This window comes from Convolutriloba macropyga, chromosome 6, assembly GCF_964194025.1.
Source record: "Convolutriloba macropyga chromosome 6, txConMacr16.3, whole genome shotgun sequence".
Taxonomy (NCBI): domain Eukaryota; kingdom Metazoa; phylum Xenacoelomorpha; order Acoela; family Convolutidae; genus Convolutriloba; species Convolutriloba macropyga.
In genome coordinates, this window is record NC_134473.1 from 61,729,430 (window position 1) to 61,744,707 (window position 15,278).

Consider the following 15,278-nt stretch of genomic DNA (forward strand, 5'->3'; position numbering starts at 1 on the left):
CCCAGCTTTAAGATATTCTGCATTATTACATGATTAACCGTTATAAGTTACTATCCGGAAAACGAAAAAGATCCCATATCCCATAACTTATAACGGTTTTCTATGTTATAATGTAATACATCTTTTATCAGGGAGAATATTTTAAGAGGATGAGGGGACTCAACAATCCGATCCTAAACTTGAACTATCTCGTCAAACTGTTGGTATGTGAAGGTAAACTTATCTACAAACTTTGTCACCGTTTTGTTTCAGTGACAACTAGTTACATCAGTTCTTTTCTGACTTACAGCCATGAGCATCTGTCTCTCCGGCTCGTACAACTTCTTGTTTGCAATGACTGAGAGCATCCCGTGCTGTATGGAGCGCTGCAGGTTCTCCAATTCCAACTACAAAACCACAAACAATTGTACAAAACAACAGCACAAACAATTGTAACAAATAATATTACCTTTTTGAACTTCTGGGGCTCATTGTTGGCGTCCAAGGTTGTGTGCCCAACTTTCTGAAGTAGAACATGAAACATTCATACATTTTTAAATTGAGAGTCTTCAAAAGACTATGTTTCAGCGTCTCAAAAAGTTCATAATGACCTGGACATGAGAGTGCATTCACAATATTTATTAATCTCTCGGTGATTTAAATAATTGACCAGAGCTGTCCCAAAAAAGCCCCTGATATTTTAACTGTCATCTTTCAGAACAAAAGCGTTCTGTTAATTTAAAAAGAATGTTAATAAATATAAAGCGGTTTCGCATTGAGTTTTTTTGGCTTCCCATATTTTACTTCAAAAATTAACATTAACCAACTAAAGTCGAACGAAATTCTCTCAAATGACAGTCGTACTTCAATTTGTTTCTAGTAAACTTCATTCGGGGGGGGGGGGGGCTTAGAGCCTCCTTAGATCACTTCTGGGATTTAGGAAATCAGCTTTGGCGCATTTTTTACTCTTTAATAGTAAACTACCGCGATTTACAGAATTGGCTTTCGAAAATTTGTAGTTTTGCCCTACTGATTACTTGCTGAAAAAGAAATTATGTTTCCAGCATCATTTAAGTTGTGTAGCGCATTGCTCCTCTCTAAATTTCTTAAATTTGCAATAACTGCGTAGAAAATAACCAACTTTTATTTGAGTTTCTCCGCTCAACAATCCATCGACTGGAGAGAAGCTTACGCTGCCATAAAAATCTTAATGAGCAACTATATAGCCAACAAAATAACAGATAACAGCTACCGAATAGAACACTTAGGCTTTCAATGCCAATACTCGATCAGAAATTGTTCCCTCAGAAATATCAATCTCCATTTCATCCTTCAATTTAATGTCAATTAGATTCATCAGATTCTCTACAGCAACATCCGGGAATATAAAAGCTGTAGCGTCCACGAAAAGAGATGTATTAAATTAGTATGCGCCAGAAAAAAACAGTTTACATGCGCGATATTATACAGCTTAAATTTCAAAGCATCTTTTGTCCTTCCGGAGCTAAAAATGAATATTACCACGATTGTTAAAGGCATCGAGAAGTTATCAAACTCAGGGGCGAAGCCGAGATCTAGAATAACTTTGAATTTCAAAAGGTCGATAGCAAACCCAATGATAATATTTTTCACCAACTCCCGTTGCAATAAAAACAATTGCATAACTTACGCCACACTGAAGCTGGTAAAACTCGTTTTTCGCACTTCTCCATATAGCAAAAGTGGCGAGAAAATATGATAGAAAAAAATAGTCAGCCAAAAATCACAAATTTCGCCATTGTTTCAGATTTCCGTAGTGTTCATCGGTCAACAATTTGTTCATAGTTATCCAATTTTTGTTACAACAATGGGAGTTCATTGAAGTTTGAATGCTAAAAAACGGTTCCCTTTGGATACAAAAATATTGATGTCCTGTCCTGGTTAAAAAGAGCGATTATGCGTCAAATTATATTAAATTCGAAGAATTATATAAAATAAAATATGATTACTTTCGTCTTTGGTTAAAATCAACTCTTTAATTTGGTGAAAGCGTCGTGTCTAATACAACCATATGACAATGTTCTTTATAAAACACATTCACAAAAATGACAATTTATAGAAAACTAAAGGATAAACTTTTTGCTTTTCGATATTCCGAAATCAAAATCCAGTTGAAAGTTCTGGCATTTCAAGAGAAACCGTGAAAACAAAAATATTTCAATATAAAAACATGGCATCTTAATTGGGAGCAAAAAGTATTTTTTCCAAAAAAAAGTTTTAAAAAAAATTACGAATAGCTTGTAGACATCCGAGTCAGAATTCTCGAAAACACTCGCCGTTGATTCCCGTAATCCCGCTTGGAATTGAAAGAACAGAAATGTAAAGTGCGGACTATTTTCACTTAATTTTGAAGTTAGAAATTCTTCTCTTTCTTAATGAGAGGACACATGGGCTATCAGCAATACCAAAAGCATTAGAGATGGTAACTAAGATTTATAAGAACAAAATTCGAGTAGCTGCCATCTAAAATTGGGCTTAATGGGTTTATCACAAAAGAAATAAAAAATTATATCACGCAAAATGTTGAAAGCTGTGCTCCAAGGCAAAACAAACCAAACTTTTGTTCGACAAAGTAAAAAAAACGTAGCAGGACAAACGAACTTCCATTAACTAAAAAAACTAAAAGACCACTAAACAAGTGGAAAAAAATCCGATCAAAAACAAACACCTTTCCCTCACTCTACATTAAAATTATAGAAAAAAATGAAGTCGTAAAACCACTCGCTTTTCCGCTCGACTTCCTGTTCGTCTCCAATTTGATTGCAAAAATCATGAAAACGTGTGAACAGATTTTTTAAAAAAGAAACGACAGTACCCAATACAATTAAAATTCTTTGAATTGTAATGAAAATAGGGCAGCTATCATAGCCGGCTGAGAAGATGAGGGCGTGTATTATTAATTAACGTCTACTAAAAATTGCGTTTTAATTACCTGATTTTTCACACATATAACAAAACAATGCAGCGAAAAACATTTATTTTTGATCCAAGAATGTTGCTAGCACGAGATGGCAAAGCAGGACACTAATAAACGATCAGGGTGACGAGATCGACAGTTTCAGCTTATTTTCTTTCAGTATCTAAAGTAATCTGTTAGGACATATGTCCACTTTATGGAACAATCAACGTTCCTTATGCTACTCTGAATATCATTTGTTTCTGAATGATTTTAAAACAGAATATATATATAGGCAGTATTGGAGGTCCAAATTTGAAGTTTTCGTCCATCAGCAAAAAATCAATGTTCTCAGCAGCTAAAGACGCCAGAAGTTGATTGTGAGGAAAACCGTTCCTAATAATATCTTGAGTTGAAATTTTTGCCCACGTTTGTTGAGACCATTGTTAAGAGTGAACGGCTTTCGAATGACATCTCCTCAAGTATTTCTCCGGAGATAACATTAAAAGGTCAAACTTAATATTATAAGGTTAAACTTACTGAACAGAAGAACCAGAACGAACAGAATTCATCGCAAACTATTATGAACTGCAACTACTTTGAACTCAGGGCTAAAAGTTTTAAGATAGACTAATACCAACGTGTTTTCTGATAAAAAGTACTACAATAACTATTTAGGCTATTTTAAATATAATTGCTTCAATCACAGAAATGAACGATAAAACCCAAGTCGATCTACCCAGCTAAAACCTCTCGCTACGTTATCAGCTACAATTTTACTGATCAAGAAAGGACTTTTAATGCACAAAAAGCACACTTTTAATCATCAAAATGCTAGCTGGCAATGACAAGAAATATATCAGAAAGGCTCGCGGAACGGCGCGTGACGGAAAACTTAAACATAGCTGGCAGATTGCCAGAAAAAATCCACAATAGCTTCGTAGATCTACAGAAAAGATAGTAAAAGAAGCAGAGCAAAAAAATGGTTTTTATTAAATGCTGAGATGTTATGTATTGATTACCAATCTGTTATTGCTTCTATTGCTGCTTCTATTAGCTGCCCTCGAATAACCTTCAATTAGATTAAAACACATTTACTTGACTTTATCGCTTGAAATTTTTGAAAGTGAGTTAAGTCGTGAGCCCAAAACTTAATCAGGCGAATGATCAAAATATCGTGTCAATAAGAGTGAAAATGATGTCACGCACTCAATTCAGTTGAAATTGCATGAACGAATGAAAAAATTGACGACAAATAAAATACGAGAAGGCCAGCAATAGCCTCAGCTATCGCTTTACAGCTATTAAAGAAAATGCCTAAAGTTGGATGAAATGCTCTCGATCGAGATGCGGGCGCAATTTAGAAGTAGTTCATAAATTTTACGATAGCAAAAAAGGCCGCTACAAAAAGGTTTGCTCTCCAGACCTCCAGAATGTCAGTGCACCAACATAACTACTAAGCATCAATTGTTTTGATTCTATTCCATCTTAATCGATTTTATATTATCAACAAACTGAGAGAGAGAGAGATAGAGAGAGAGAGAGAGAGAGAGAGAGAGAGAGAGAGAGAGAGAGAGAGAGAGAGAGGAATTCAAATGAGGAATTCAATCGCAAAAAATCCCTTCAGAAGTGAAATTGACCTATTGTTTTGGAAAACGGTCAAGCGAAAACTTTGCAGAAGAATAAACAATCGTTTTCAATAATTGCTTCAAACTTCGCTCGAGAGCAAGTGTTTGAGAAAAGAAAGTCCTGAATCATTCAACTGACATTTAGATTCTTCCTTACCTCAAACCTCTTGAATATTAAACCAGTTCCAATCACGCAATATTAACAGAACTAGCTGAAAACAAAGTCTTACATTTTTAACCTTTCGAACAAATGAAACCATTTGGTTCCCAAAAAACTTTCATCCAAAAGACGGCAACTATTTGGCTGCCTAGATTAATTTTACAAATAAATTTTAATTTTGTCAGAGCATATCTTCTGACAACCATGCAAAAAAAGTTGCGAAAAAGTCAGTGAATTAGTTTTGATCTTTTTATACCCAAACAACCAACACAAAGAAGTCCCCCAATTTTAATATGTCATAGTGAAAATCATTTCAGCATCATTTAAATTATTAGACAAGAAGTTCACTTTAAAGTCCTGTTAAACATCACGCAGAAAAGGTAACGAATGCAGAAAAGAAGCTAATGATCTCATCTTTATTTATAAAAAATCACCAAATGTTTCATCGGCAGCATATTTAGAAAAATTGCTGGCAGTTGAACTCTTTTCTTCAAAAACAGTACTTCCTAATTTCTCGCTCCAAAAAAGCTCTAAATCAAAAGTCCAATTAATTGAGCTAACAAGGCACATTTCCAGCCGTTGGAATTTGAGACATTTACCAAACTGATTAGCTGAACTGCAGATAATTTTTGAAACTTCCAGAAAAGAAAGTTTGGTAATCTCAGGATCTGTTGTTGTTTCCTATCCACAACCCTATACTCTCACTAAAAACATCCCTGGACAGGAACTCGACAAAAAGACTAGGGGTTTCTTCCAAACTAAATTCCGCTTCTAAGATCATCATTGCTTGGCAAAAGATGAACCTTATAATTACTAGGCCATTCCCGGTCAAAACTAAACAACATAGTTTGAAAGCCGCATCAGTATTCTCATTCCAACCTGCATTGTTTAAATGCGAAAACATCTCATCCTTATCATCAGAAATGAAACTCAAGCAGCCGTTTAAAGTGCTTTACAGCAAGCCATAGAGGCGAACACGGAAGACCGAAAGGAAAAAAATTGGGGGGATTGATCTTTTTAACAAAAGGAGCGATGCAACTTTGTAAAAAGAGCAAGCCGAAACAGAAGAATTACAATAGAAGGGACATCAGATTACTGGTAGTTAACGAAAAAATTAAAGAACTACGAAGGGAGTCTGCTGAGGGAGAAAGGTTCCGCAACGATAAAGAAGGTTATCGGTGCTGCGGTATCTATGGTGTGTATGGTATATCGACAACAGTATCTATGGTATATCGACGACGGTGACATTTCGACTGCTCAAAGACTTCCTGGGGGCAAAAGTGGAGAGCGACCAATGCTTGTGCTTGTTGCCTTTACTGAGTCTCCTTGGCTGCTGACATTGAGAAAGAAGGATTTGTTTCATTTAGTTGCTTAAGAAAAACATCTTTTATTCATAAGCCCGAATGGTGAATGAATACAATAACCATTTGAATCAGGAACTAGCAAAATAGTTCAAAACAAACTACTGATGTAAGGGCACGGCTAACGAGTTAAATAGTTTTAATTTCGATTACTGAGCGATATGCGCCATTGAAGCACATTCATCCAAGAGAAGTTTTCTTCCAAAAGTTTGATAATCTTAAAAATCTGTGTACCGAACCTAATTTAATGCATAGAAGAAAGACAAATTAAATTTCAAATTGCATAACAAGTTTAAGACATTCGGATAGGGCTCGAAAAGAGCATCAAGAAAGCAAGAAATGCTTTAAAAAAGTTTGAAAAGTATCAGACTTAAAACATACCTTCAATCTTCCCAATTCACTCACGGGAAGGACTCTTATCAATATGAGATTCCCAAAAAAGATTCCTGTTTTGGGGGTGCTGAATCTAATTCATCCGCCTTTCGGATTGCGGAAAAGTAGTTTTTTGTAAATGCCTGCAAAAACCTTAAGCAAAGCAATTCCGCTAAAACATGTGTTCAATCAAAGGGATGTTGAAAATTCAATTTGATTGCAATCAGTTTCCGAAAAAGGAATCATAGATTCTCCTCCAGATAAGAAAAAATCGGCGAGGAGCAAATAAACCTCATTGCCAAAAAAGCAATTATAGACCAAACTGTCAATGGTTTGGATCAAAACTTATGAGAGCAATGTTCACAAGAAAATATGAATAAACGGAGAATTTTAATCCGATATATTCGAAACAATTCGGCTTCAGGAAAAACATTCAACAGTTGATGCATTGGCCTAAGAATTAGCCTTAAAATAAGGAAAAAAAAACAGTGAAGTTTTTGCTACCTGAAGAAGGCTTTTGACATATTAGTCACAAAATTTTGTTTAGAAAAATGCAACTATATAGTATTCGTTATAATAAAGTGATTTAAGGGCCTTTCATCTGAATGATCATACAATCTAACCATAGCGGGCAAGTCATCAAATTTGGCTAAATGTAAATTGGGGTGTTCCTCGAGGATCCATCCTTGCACCAATCATATTTTTGATCTACATTAATGACCTACTATATGTGTGCACTCAAGATGTTTATCTCTTTGCCGACGACACCAATTTTTGCGGATTGAAGTGCTCGTAGTGCACCTTTTCCCCCTTATTTGAAGTGCATCAGATAATACATGAAATGATTTTCTTTAAGAAAGGCCGATATCAGAGTAATGATTGTTCATTGGTTTTTGACGGTTTAAGCAACATTCTAACGCTTTCTGAATTATGTTTCGGACCTTCTAAAATTTGTTCTTAAATCATTAAATGGGCTTCATACAGAAAAGTATTTGAATGATGATTCCTTTTGAACGACTGATTGTGACCACAGGACGTGCATCTTGGAGGTTACTTAAAATCACATTATCGAAAACGAAAAAAAAACCCAATTACTCAACGTAGCTGTTTAAATTGTTGAAAATGCAAAATATTATCCCAGAAAAGTTGAATAAAGTCTTTGACACAACTAGTCTTTCCGAAATAGACACTCTAGAATATTCCTTGGTTAAATGTTTTAGAATTTTTATGAGATCCATCTGATGGCAAAAATAAAAGTTGTATTAGTTTTTGCTGTCTTTTGAATTTTCGTGCAATAAGTATATCCGTTCTGCAATATTGCAGGGCACCCTGGAAAACCAGTCTAACGACCCCGTTGCGAGTCCTTTCCCGGCCTTTGATCACTCAATGTCCTTAATTGAATTAAATTGATGTCAAATTGTTGATAATTTGGTTAAAATACATTTGGAGTAATAAATTTGGAGTAAAATATATTCGTCTTGAGCGATGTTTGATTTATGTTTGAGAAGGCATTTATACCAACTGGGCGAGGATAAATTTACTTTCTCTCTCTTTCTCTCTGCTGCATGATGAATTTTAGTCTGTTGTCAAGCAGGGCATTGGCAAACAGAACTTAAAAACAGAATTTCAAATACGACTGGTTATTTATTTTAACGACTGGTCACTTAACAGCATGTTGAACCCAATAGAAACAGATATCTCCTTCGAGCAATTCTGTTCTACAGCAAAAATACAGAAAACCAATTGCTTTCAAACATGCTGATGACGTGTAAGTTGAAGAGCCGCTTTAGAAACAAATGATCAAGCTGTAAATATTTTGCATTGTTCAAAATGAGACAAGCCAATGCGTGAGTTTTGACGCGTCTTCTTTTTGTGATGACAAGCTGACAATTTACAGGGGATGGATTGAGGAATAATAAAAAGCTGAACACTTTCGCGGAACATGGCTTTTCGGGAAAACAAAAGCGGACCAAGAAGGGGTCCACTTATTGCACTCCGATTGGCAACACGGCGGAGTTGCTAAGAAAAATTGATATTAAAAACCTCATACAATAAAAAAAAATCAGCAAACGCTAAGCCCGCGGAGCAAGAAAAATCACTGTAGCATTCAAAAAAGGTGTCATATTCAGAAGTTAAAAGCGTTTTGATGGCCAATTTTCAGTATTGCTCATCTTTCCTATCTCAGGATCATATATTTTTTGGCATGGACTATGCCTATAGACTCACAATTCAATTACTTGATTAAAGACACAATTATATGAAAACAAACATTCCTGAAAGACTAATTTTAGACACTATTTAAAACCTTTCATTTCTGAACAACTAAACGTTAAAAAACCGGATGCGAAAACAAAAAACCTTTAACCAGTCACTATGGTCCGCTGTTTAAAAAAAATCTTAAAACCACTCAGGATTCAATATTTGAATAACATTCTCCGTGTTCAATTACTTTCTGATCAAGGATCTCTTAAGTGATAGCCCGCCAGGTTTCTATAAAATACCGGACCCACAGTTAAGGAAATTTAAAAATCTAATACCTTGCACAAAAAGCAACACACCTAGAGAATCTGATCATGGTTTTCAATTATTTTTTATAGATATTTAAAAATATGTGCTTTGGACAGCGCAAGTCAACAAAAATTTTCAGTTTAGGCATCCTGATTCGTTAGGACAAATTGCATCAAAATAATGTGACGGAAACGAAAACGACAGAGCACAAAATTTGAAAAGTTTTTGCAACTCAGTATCAAGCCTTCTTATTTTTACTACGAGACGCTCCACAGAACATAAACTTTGTGGTTTTCCTCTTTATTTTGTTTCCAGAAAGATAATGAAAAAATAAAAAAGTCAATGAAAAATTGCAGTCTTGATCAAAAACAAAAAATAGCAGAAAACAGCCCAAAAACTTTAAATCCGAAATCCTCTACCAAAGTGAACAAAAAATCGGGAAATTCTCGGTAACATATGAGGCCGAAGAGAGAATTAATTTCAGACAAAGAGAAAAAGAAGGCATTAGCGGAAAATTCTGGATCCAAAATGCCCTGAGAAATTAGGAAATATCCCAACTATTAATATCCAAAACGATATTTTAAAGAAATTGCCAGTTAGTTAACGTAGCTTTCGCTCATGCAGATTAATTGGACTCTTGAGCCTAAAAGAGAGCAATGTGACAACAAATTTTTTTTCAACGTTTTTAAACATTTAGCGTTGACAGCAATTGATTTTTTTTAAAAAAGTGCTTAGCTAAATGTTTTAACCGTTATCACTAAGTTTTTAGCGAAACAAATTAAATTTCTCTTGCGTCGTCAATATGATCCCAAAAAACTAACGAGCGTTAGATCTGACATTTATCGTGCTCTTCAATGGCAAAAAAAGTAAAAGACAGATAAGTATATCTATTGAGTGAATTCAATTCTAATTTCATTCCTTCAAACATTGATAAAAAACAGCAAAAAATACCTGATCAATAGTCGAGTACTTCACAAGCTCCAAACTTCAGGGCTTCTTGGAAAAAACAACTTCAAATATCATTAAAATACTAAACGTTTGCAATAAACAACGAGGCTAAAAAATACTTCAAATAGGATAAACGTTTAATTAATTTAGCATAAAACCGAGTCTTTCATTCCCGACCGCTCCTCTGGAAAGTGAAAGTAAAAAGAGCTCCCTTTTCAGCCTACGAACGTGCATGCCAACTATTCTTATGGTCACTGCTTTTGACAAATCTCCCTAAAATGAGCACAAATACAGATTTAATGCAGTTCTTAACTGAAAAAGCTAATTAATGCAAAATCAGACAAAAATTCAATTGAAGCAAAGAGCTACGGTTAAGCAATCAAAAACTATAAATAAACGTCAAACAAATACCAATCTAGAAAAAACTTTTAAAATACATTTAACATCTCCTATATGCTAGAGTACCACTGATAGGTTTTTCCACTAAGTTAATAGTTACTTTGCAGTGCTATACGAACCAACCGGATACTGGAGCGGTATCATTAACAACTGTCTTTTATAAAATTTTAAGGAATACAAGAGTTTCATGAAACTTTAGTGCATAGAGTAATTATCAAACAAAAAAAAACCCATTGAATTGTTCTCGTATTTTTTGTTGTCTTTCGTCTGTGCAACCAATTCCTGCTCCACGGTCGTTCTCGATTGCAAGGTTTGCGAGGCGTTCAAGTCAGTTGAAAATCATCTGGATGCTCTTTAACTAAGCTGAACTTAAAAGATGCTACGTCCAGTCTGAAGATTCATCTTTAATCTAACCTGAGTATCGGTTCCTAAGTTATTTTAGGGACTGGTCGAGGTCATTTGGGAGTATTTTCTGGTAATCGTAAATAAGGGTTAGTGCTCATCTGCTCTGATGGCGGGCTTCAGCTATTCTTGACACGGCTATAATAGCCCGAAGCTAGCCTTCGAATCGGTTTGAAGCCTTCGAATCGCCATTTTTGTTTGTGTTTCCGGATGAACTTAAGAGATGAACATGAAGAGGAGTAGGGTCCTCTATTTTGTTGAAGTCAGTCCTTTGTTTACTCAAAAGTTAGCTAATTAGAGTGAATCGGAATATATAGTTTTTTAGTTCAAAATTGGTCGGGAGGTTTGCTTGCAATCGGAAAGGAACTTGCTGTTGTTGGGGATTTACAGCTGTGCTGAAGGGTCTAAGGTCCCAGTCCGAAGGAAATTAAAATAATGTCCAATTATTTCTACAGTTTTGACAATCGCAGAACAGTTGCCAAGGGCAAATATTTCGCACAGAAAATTTCCTTGAAAAAATTCCACATTGTACGTAATATTCTGTTTTTCAGTCCAACTGGTTCTCTTAAAATTATTAAATTTTCTAAGCGGTTTGCAATTGGACAGGTTTTAAAAGTGAATTCGCTGCGCGATTTCTCTGTTCGAGTTTTCATCAATTTGAAGATTTTGTTGTTCCTTGTCTCTTTCGTATGTACTTCTTGTAGTTCGATGCCGCTATTCTCTTCATTCAGCTTTTGAACCTATTAATAGGTCGTTAAGGTGGATAAACATTGGTTGAGGCAAAATGTTTAATAGTCGAAGCTGGCTTTTGTATTCTGTATCTTTATTTCCCGTTATCCATTTCACTACCTTTTTTGAAACTTTTCCAGTTTTGAAACTATTTGAATTTCAGTTTTTCCTGCTGTCAAGCACGTGAAACCATACAGCAGTACCGGCAAAATTAATGACTTAAATAATCCCAATTTCAAAAACGTGTTTACTTTAATTGCAACATTTCGCTTAAGCATGTACAAAAATTCATTTGCTTTCTTCAGTCTTTCTTCGATATACTCTTTCCACGATACATCAGCCAAACGTGAATTCCAAGATCTTTGACAGTTGTGGAGCTTGCCAAATCCTTTCCCATCAATTTGTACTGTTGGCCTCTACCTCTGAATTTCAGATACGCACACTTGTCTATTGCCAGCTCAATTTTATTTTGGAATACCCAGTTCTCAATCCCAACAAGCTCATCTTGAACTTCCCAGTAGCTTCTTTGCACAGTCAAAATTTTAAGATCATCAGCGAAGATAGGGCTCAGAAAACATCAGGAAATCTGGAAGATGAATATACAGAACAGCAATGGGACTAGGAGTGACCCCTGTGGTACCCCGCTTCTTATATCGAGTATCTTCGAACTGGTATTGTCCACACGCATATGTCATCAATCTCAAGTAGTCTATTAGCATTTCAAGCGAACATCCACCAACTCCAAAGTTAATCAACTTTTGATTTAATTCATAATGTAGTACTTTTTCAAAAGCTTTTGAGAAGTCAGTATAGAAAGCAATTATCTCTGAGTGACAGTCGTGATCAAGAGCTTCATATATTCTTTTGAGAAACACCAGCATATTTGTTTGCACAGATCTTCTCCTGACAAAACCATGTTGACTCTTAGGCAGGAACTTTCAAAAATGATTGTACAATGCAATGTATATACATTTTTCAGCATCTTGCTATCAATGTCCAATAATGAGACAGGCCGGTATTTTTCAACTTTTCTTCGGTCTCCTTTTATGAAAATTGTCGTTATGATAGCAACTTTCCAGCTGTCGGGTATTTTTCCCAACCTCTTTATATTCTTAAGGACTGAATGCATAATGTTGCAGAGATTCTTGCTAGCCTTTACGTAAAAACCCGGAGGTATACCGTTCGGCCCTCTGCATTCTGTGGCATCAATATCATCTATTATATTTCTGATTGTATTCTTCGAGATGTCAAAATTTGTCAGAGGGTTTCTGTACTTTGAAATCTTTCAAACAGATTGGTTTTTGGGGAGAACACGGAGTGAAAGAATTCCTTCAACGTATTTACTTGTTCGCATCGAAGCAAACTTTGCTTGGTATCATTCATCAAGACTTTGTTTAGGCTTTTCAGATGTTTAAAAACATCCTGTTGTTTTGCTGAAGTTCTGCGTTAGAGTATTGTACAGATCGGTCGAGTTCCGGTTAAAAAGTGCAAGGTTTTAAATTGCGTGAGCTCTTTTGCACAGTATAAGTTGCTGAGAATTGTCAGCAATAACATTAGAAAAGAATTTCTTCCCTACAAGGACTATAGGGCTTTATTTAGAACATTTAACCGAAAACAGAGTACCTCAGAAGTATAAAGTCATATTTAACTCAACACAGGTAAAAATTCAAAGCCATCGGGCGATGGTCACATGGTTTCAAACCTTGCGATACGACAATTGATACTCAAAAGCATTTCGATAATTCTCGGAAAAATGGAATAAATTCAGCGATTTTAACAAAGACGAGTCTAAAGCTTATTTTACGGAAGGTACTTGGGAAAAAACGACAGAACTTCAGAATTTCTGTCGCCATGTGCCATCTCTAATATGCTGGAGTGCTGCAGCTGGTTTTCTCTATGTTACTGTAGGCTGATTGCATGAATTTTGATTAAAAAGGTGTAGCATGACACACCAAACGCTGTCTAGACGCAATTTATTTTCAAAACATGACAGACTAAAAGTCGGAAGAATTGCTCTTGAACGACTAATGGGAGCTCTAACCAATTGCAGCCTGCTTCAATCGGGGAGGGGGGATTGGGACTAAGAAGTTCAATAGTGGGCTTCAAATAGCCACATTAGAGGTTAATATATACCACTATTAAGATTTAAAGTGGAAACTGGCACCAGTTTCGGCGCAGTTTTTATTTCACTTTGAGTATTGAATTGCCGCCAATTGAGTTCAGCTTCTTGAAATTGTGATTGAGAGGGAATTTTAGATCATGCAAAAAGTCAGGTGCGTGAAAGTCACTCGAAAAGTCGAAACTGTCAAGCGAAAACTTTGCATAAAAAAGACACACGTTTATAGTGTGTCCCATAAAGTTTGAAATAAGCGAACGTTTCAAAAGCCACAGATTAGAATTCAAAGGTCAAAGTTCAAATTTAAAACATGTACAAAAAATTGATGACTGAAAACTTAATGGAAAAAACGTTGGCATTCAAATGACCACATTGATGCTCAATTGCACGTTTTTGGCCTTTTTCGAAAGTTCGCTTATTTCAACTTTATGGGACAGACTATACAATAATTGCTTCTCTACGAGAGCAATTAATAATTAGATGTAGACATACTTACTTGTTTTCCACTATTGGTGGTAGCAGCCGGCACATCTCCAGATGCTCCTGAAAACAACTCATTCAGAAATGTCTTGAGAACTATGCAGACGTGTAGTGTAGTACTAGTAGTAGATTAGGATTTAGGGATACGCTCAATACTTTGCCCTCATATAGAACTGTTGAAGTTTATATTATTATTAGGTTAATTTAATTTAGCAATTAGATTCAATTTGAAGCTGTTACGGGCCAATTTAATTGTTCGCAAGCGTGCTAATGTACGGCACGGTTTATATTAACTAGCGTAACGAACGTCCATCCGTGGTTGAATTCCTTTTTAGGATCTTTTTCGTTTGTGCCCCCCACCCCGCTTAGTGGGTGCATATTAATTGCACCCCCCAGACGAACGTTCCATATTTTAACATAATAGTAGTAGTAGTAGTAACAGTAATAACAATAGTAAATAATAGTGATCTGTAACTGGGGGAGCATAACGTAATGGGGGGGACAAACGGAAAAGATCTCCTTTTTTATTAAGAAGCGGGTACAAAATCAAAGCGCCAATTCTTGTCATCAATCAGGAGACAAAAAGTTTACGGTCCTCATTGACACTGGAAACATTAATCCTCTTAAAACCTTGCTAACAACTAACTAGAATCTGGGTCAGTCATTTTGATAGTTGAAGAGCTTGCATCTCATTGTTCCATACAACTGCATGCAGTTTACCCGTATGATCTGGATACCATTTCTCTGAAACACCAACCGGACCAATTCAGAGAGAAAGGTTTCGAGATAAAAAGACCACAATATTTCGGTCTTTCCCATTATAGCCCCCAGCTTAGTGGTTAGATAACCTATAGCCCCCAGCTTAGTGGTTAGATAACCTAGAGCCCCCATCAAGGCCATAATGGGGGCTATAATTTCATGGGGGGACTATTATTATTTTTATTATAATTAAGACTTCATGACAAATAACTCGAGGGGACTTATAGCTCCCTCAGTTAAGACATAAGATTGGAACGATATCTTTCACACCGACATAGAAAAATCCATGAACAGGGGTTGTTATCTGCTCAGTTTGTTAATAAGTATTTCCACATGATATTCATTAGTCTGCTCTATAATGCGAGTAATTATTGTCTGGTAGGGGCCCTCCCAGCACTACGTCTCCAAAAAAAATTGTATTTTCAAATCTATCAATAAATGAAATATTTAACACGTCGGCCGAATTGCTCTCAAACGACCAGTGAGTGGTGGGCTTCGGTAG

The 15,278-nt window shown here is 35.8% G+C and overlaps 1 protein-coding gene across 3 annotated transcripts in view; it reads right to left on the minus strand.

Annotated features, from left to right (window-relative positions):
- LOC142341822 (phosphatidylinositol 4-phosphate 5-kinase type-1 alpha-like) overlaps positions 1-14,782 on the minus strand; it is a 61,831-nt gene extending 47,049 nt beyond the window's left edge. For all 3 annotated transcript variants that reach the window (XM_075393064.1, XM_075393065.1, XM_075393066.1), the window contains exons 1-4: positions 14,664-14,782; positions 14,034-14,080; positions 449-502; positions 288-386 (exon numbers count right to left, since the gene is read on the minus strand). In XM_075393064.1, coding sequence (XP_075249179.1) covers positions 288-386; positions 449-502; positions 14,034-14,080; positions 14,664-14,682 — 219 coding nt within the window. In that variant the 5' untranslated portion in view covers positions 14,683-14,782. The remainder of the gene's footprint in view (positions 1-287; positions 387-448; positions 503-14,033; positions 14,081-14,663) is intronic.
- Positions 14,783-15,278: the final 496 nt, after the last annotated feature.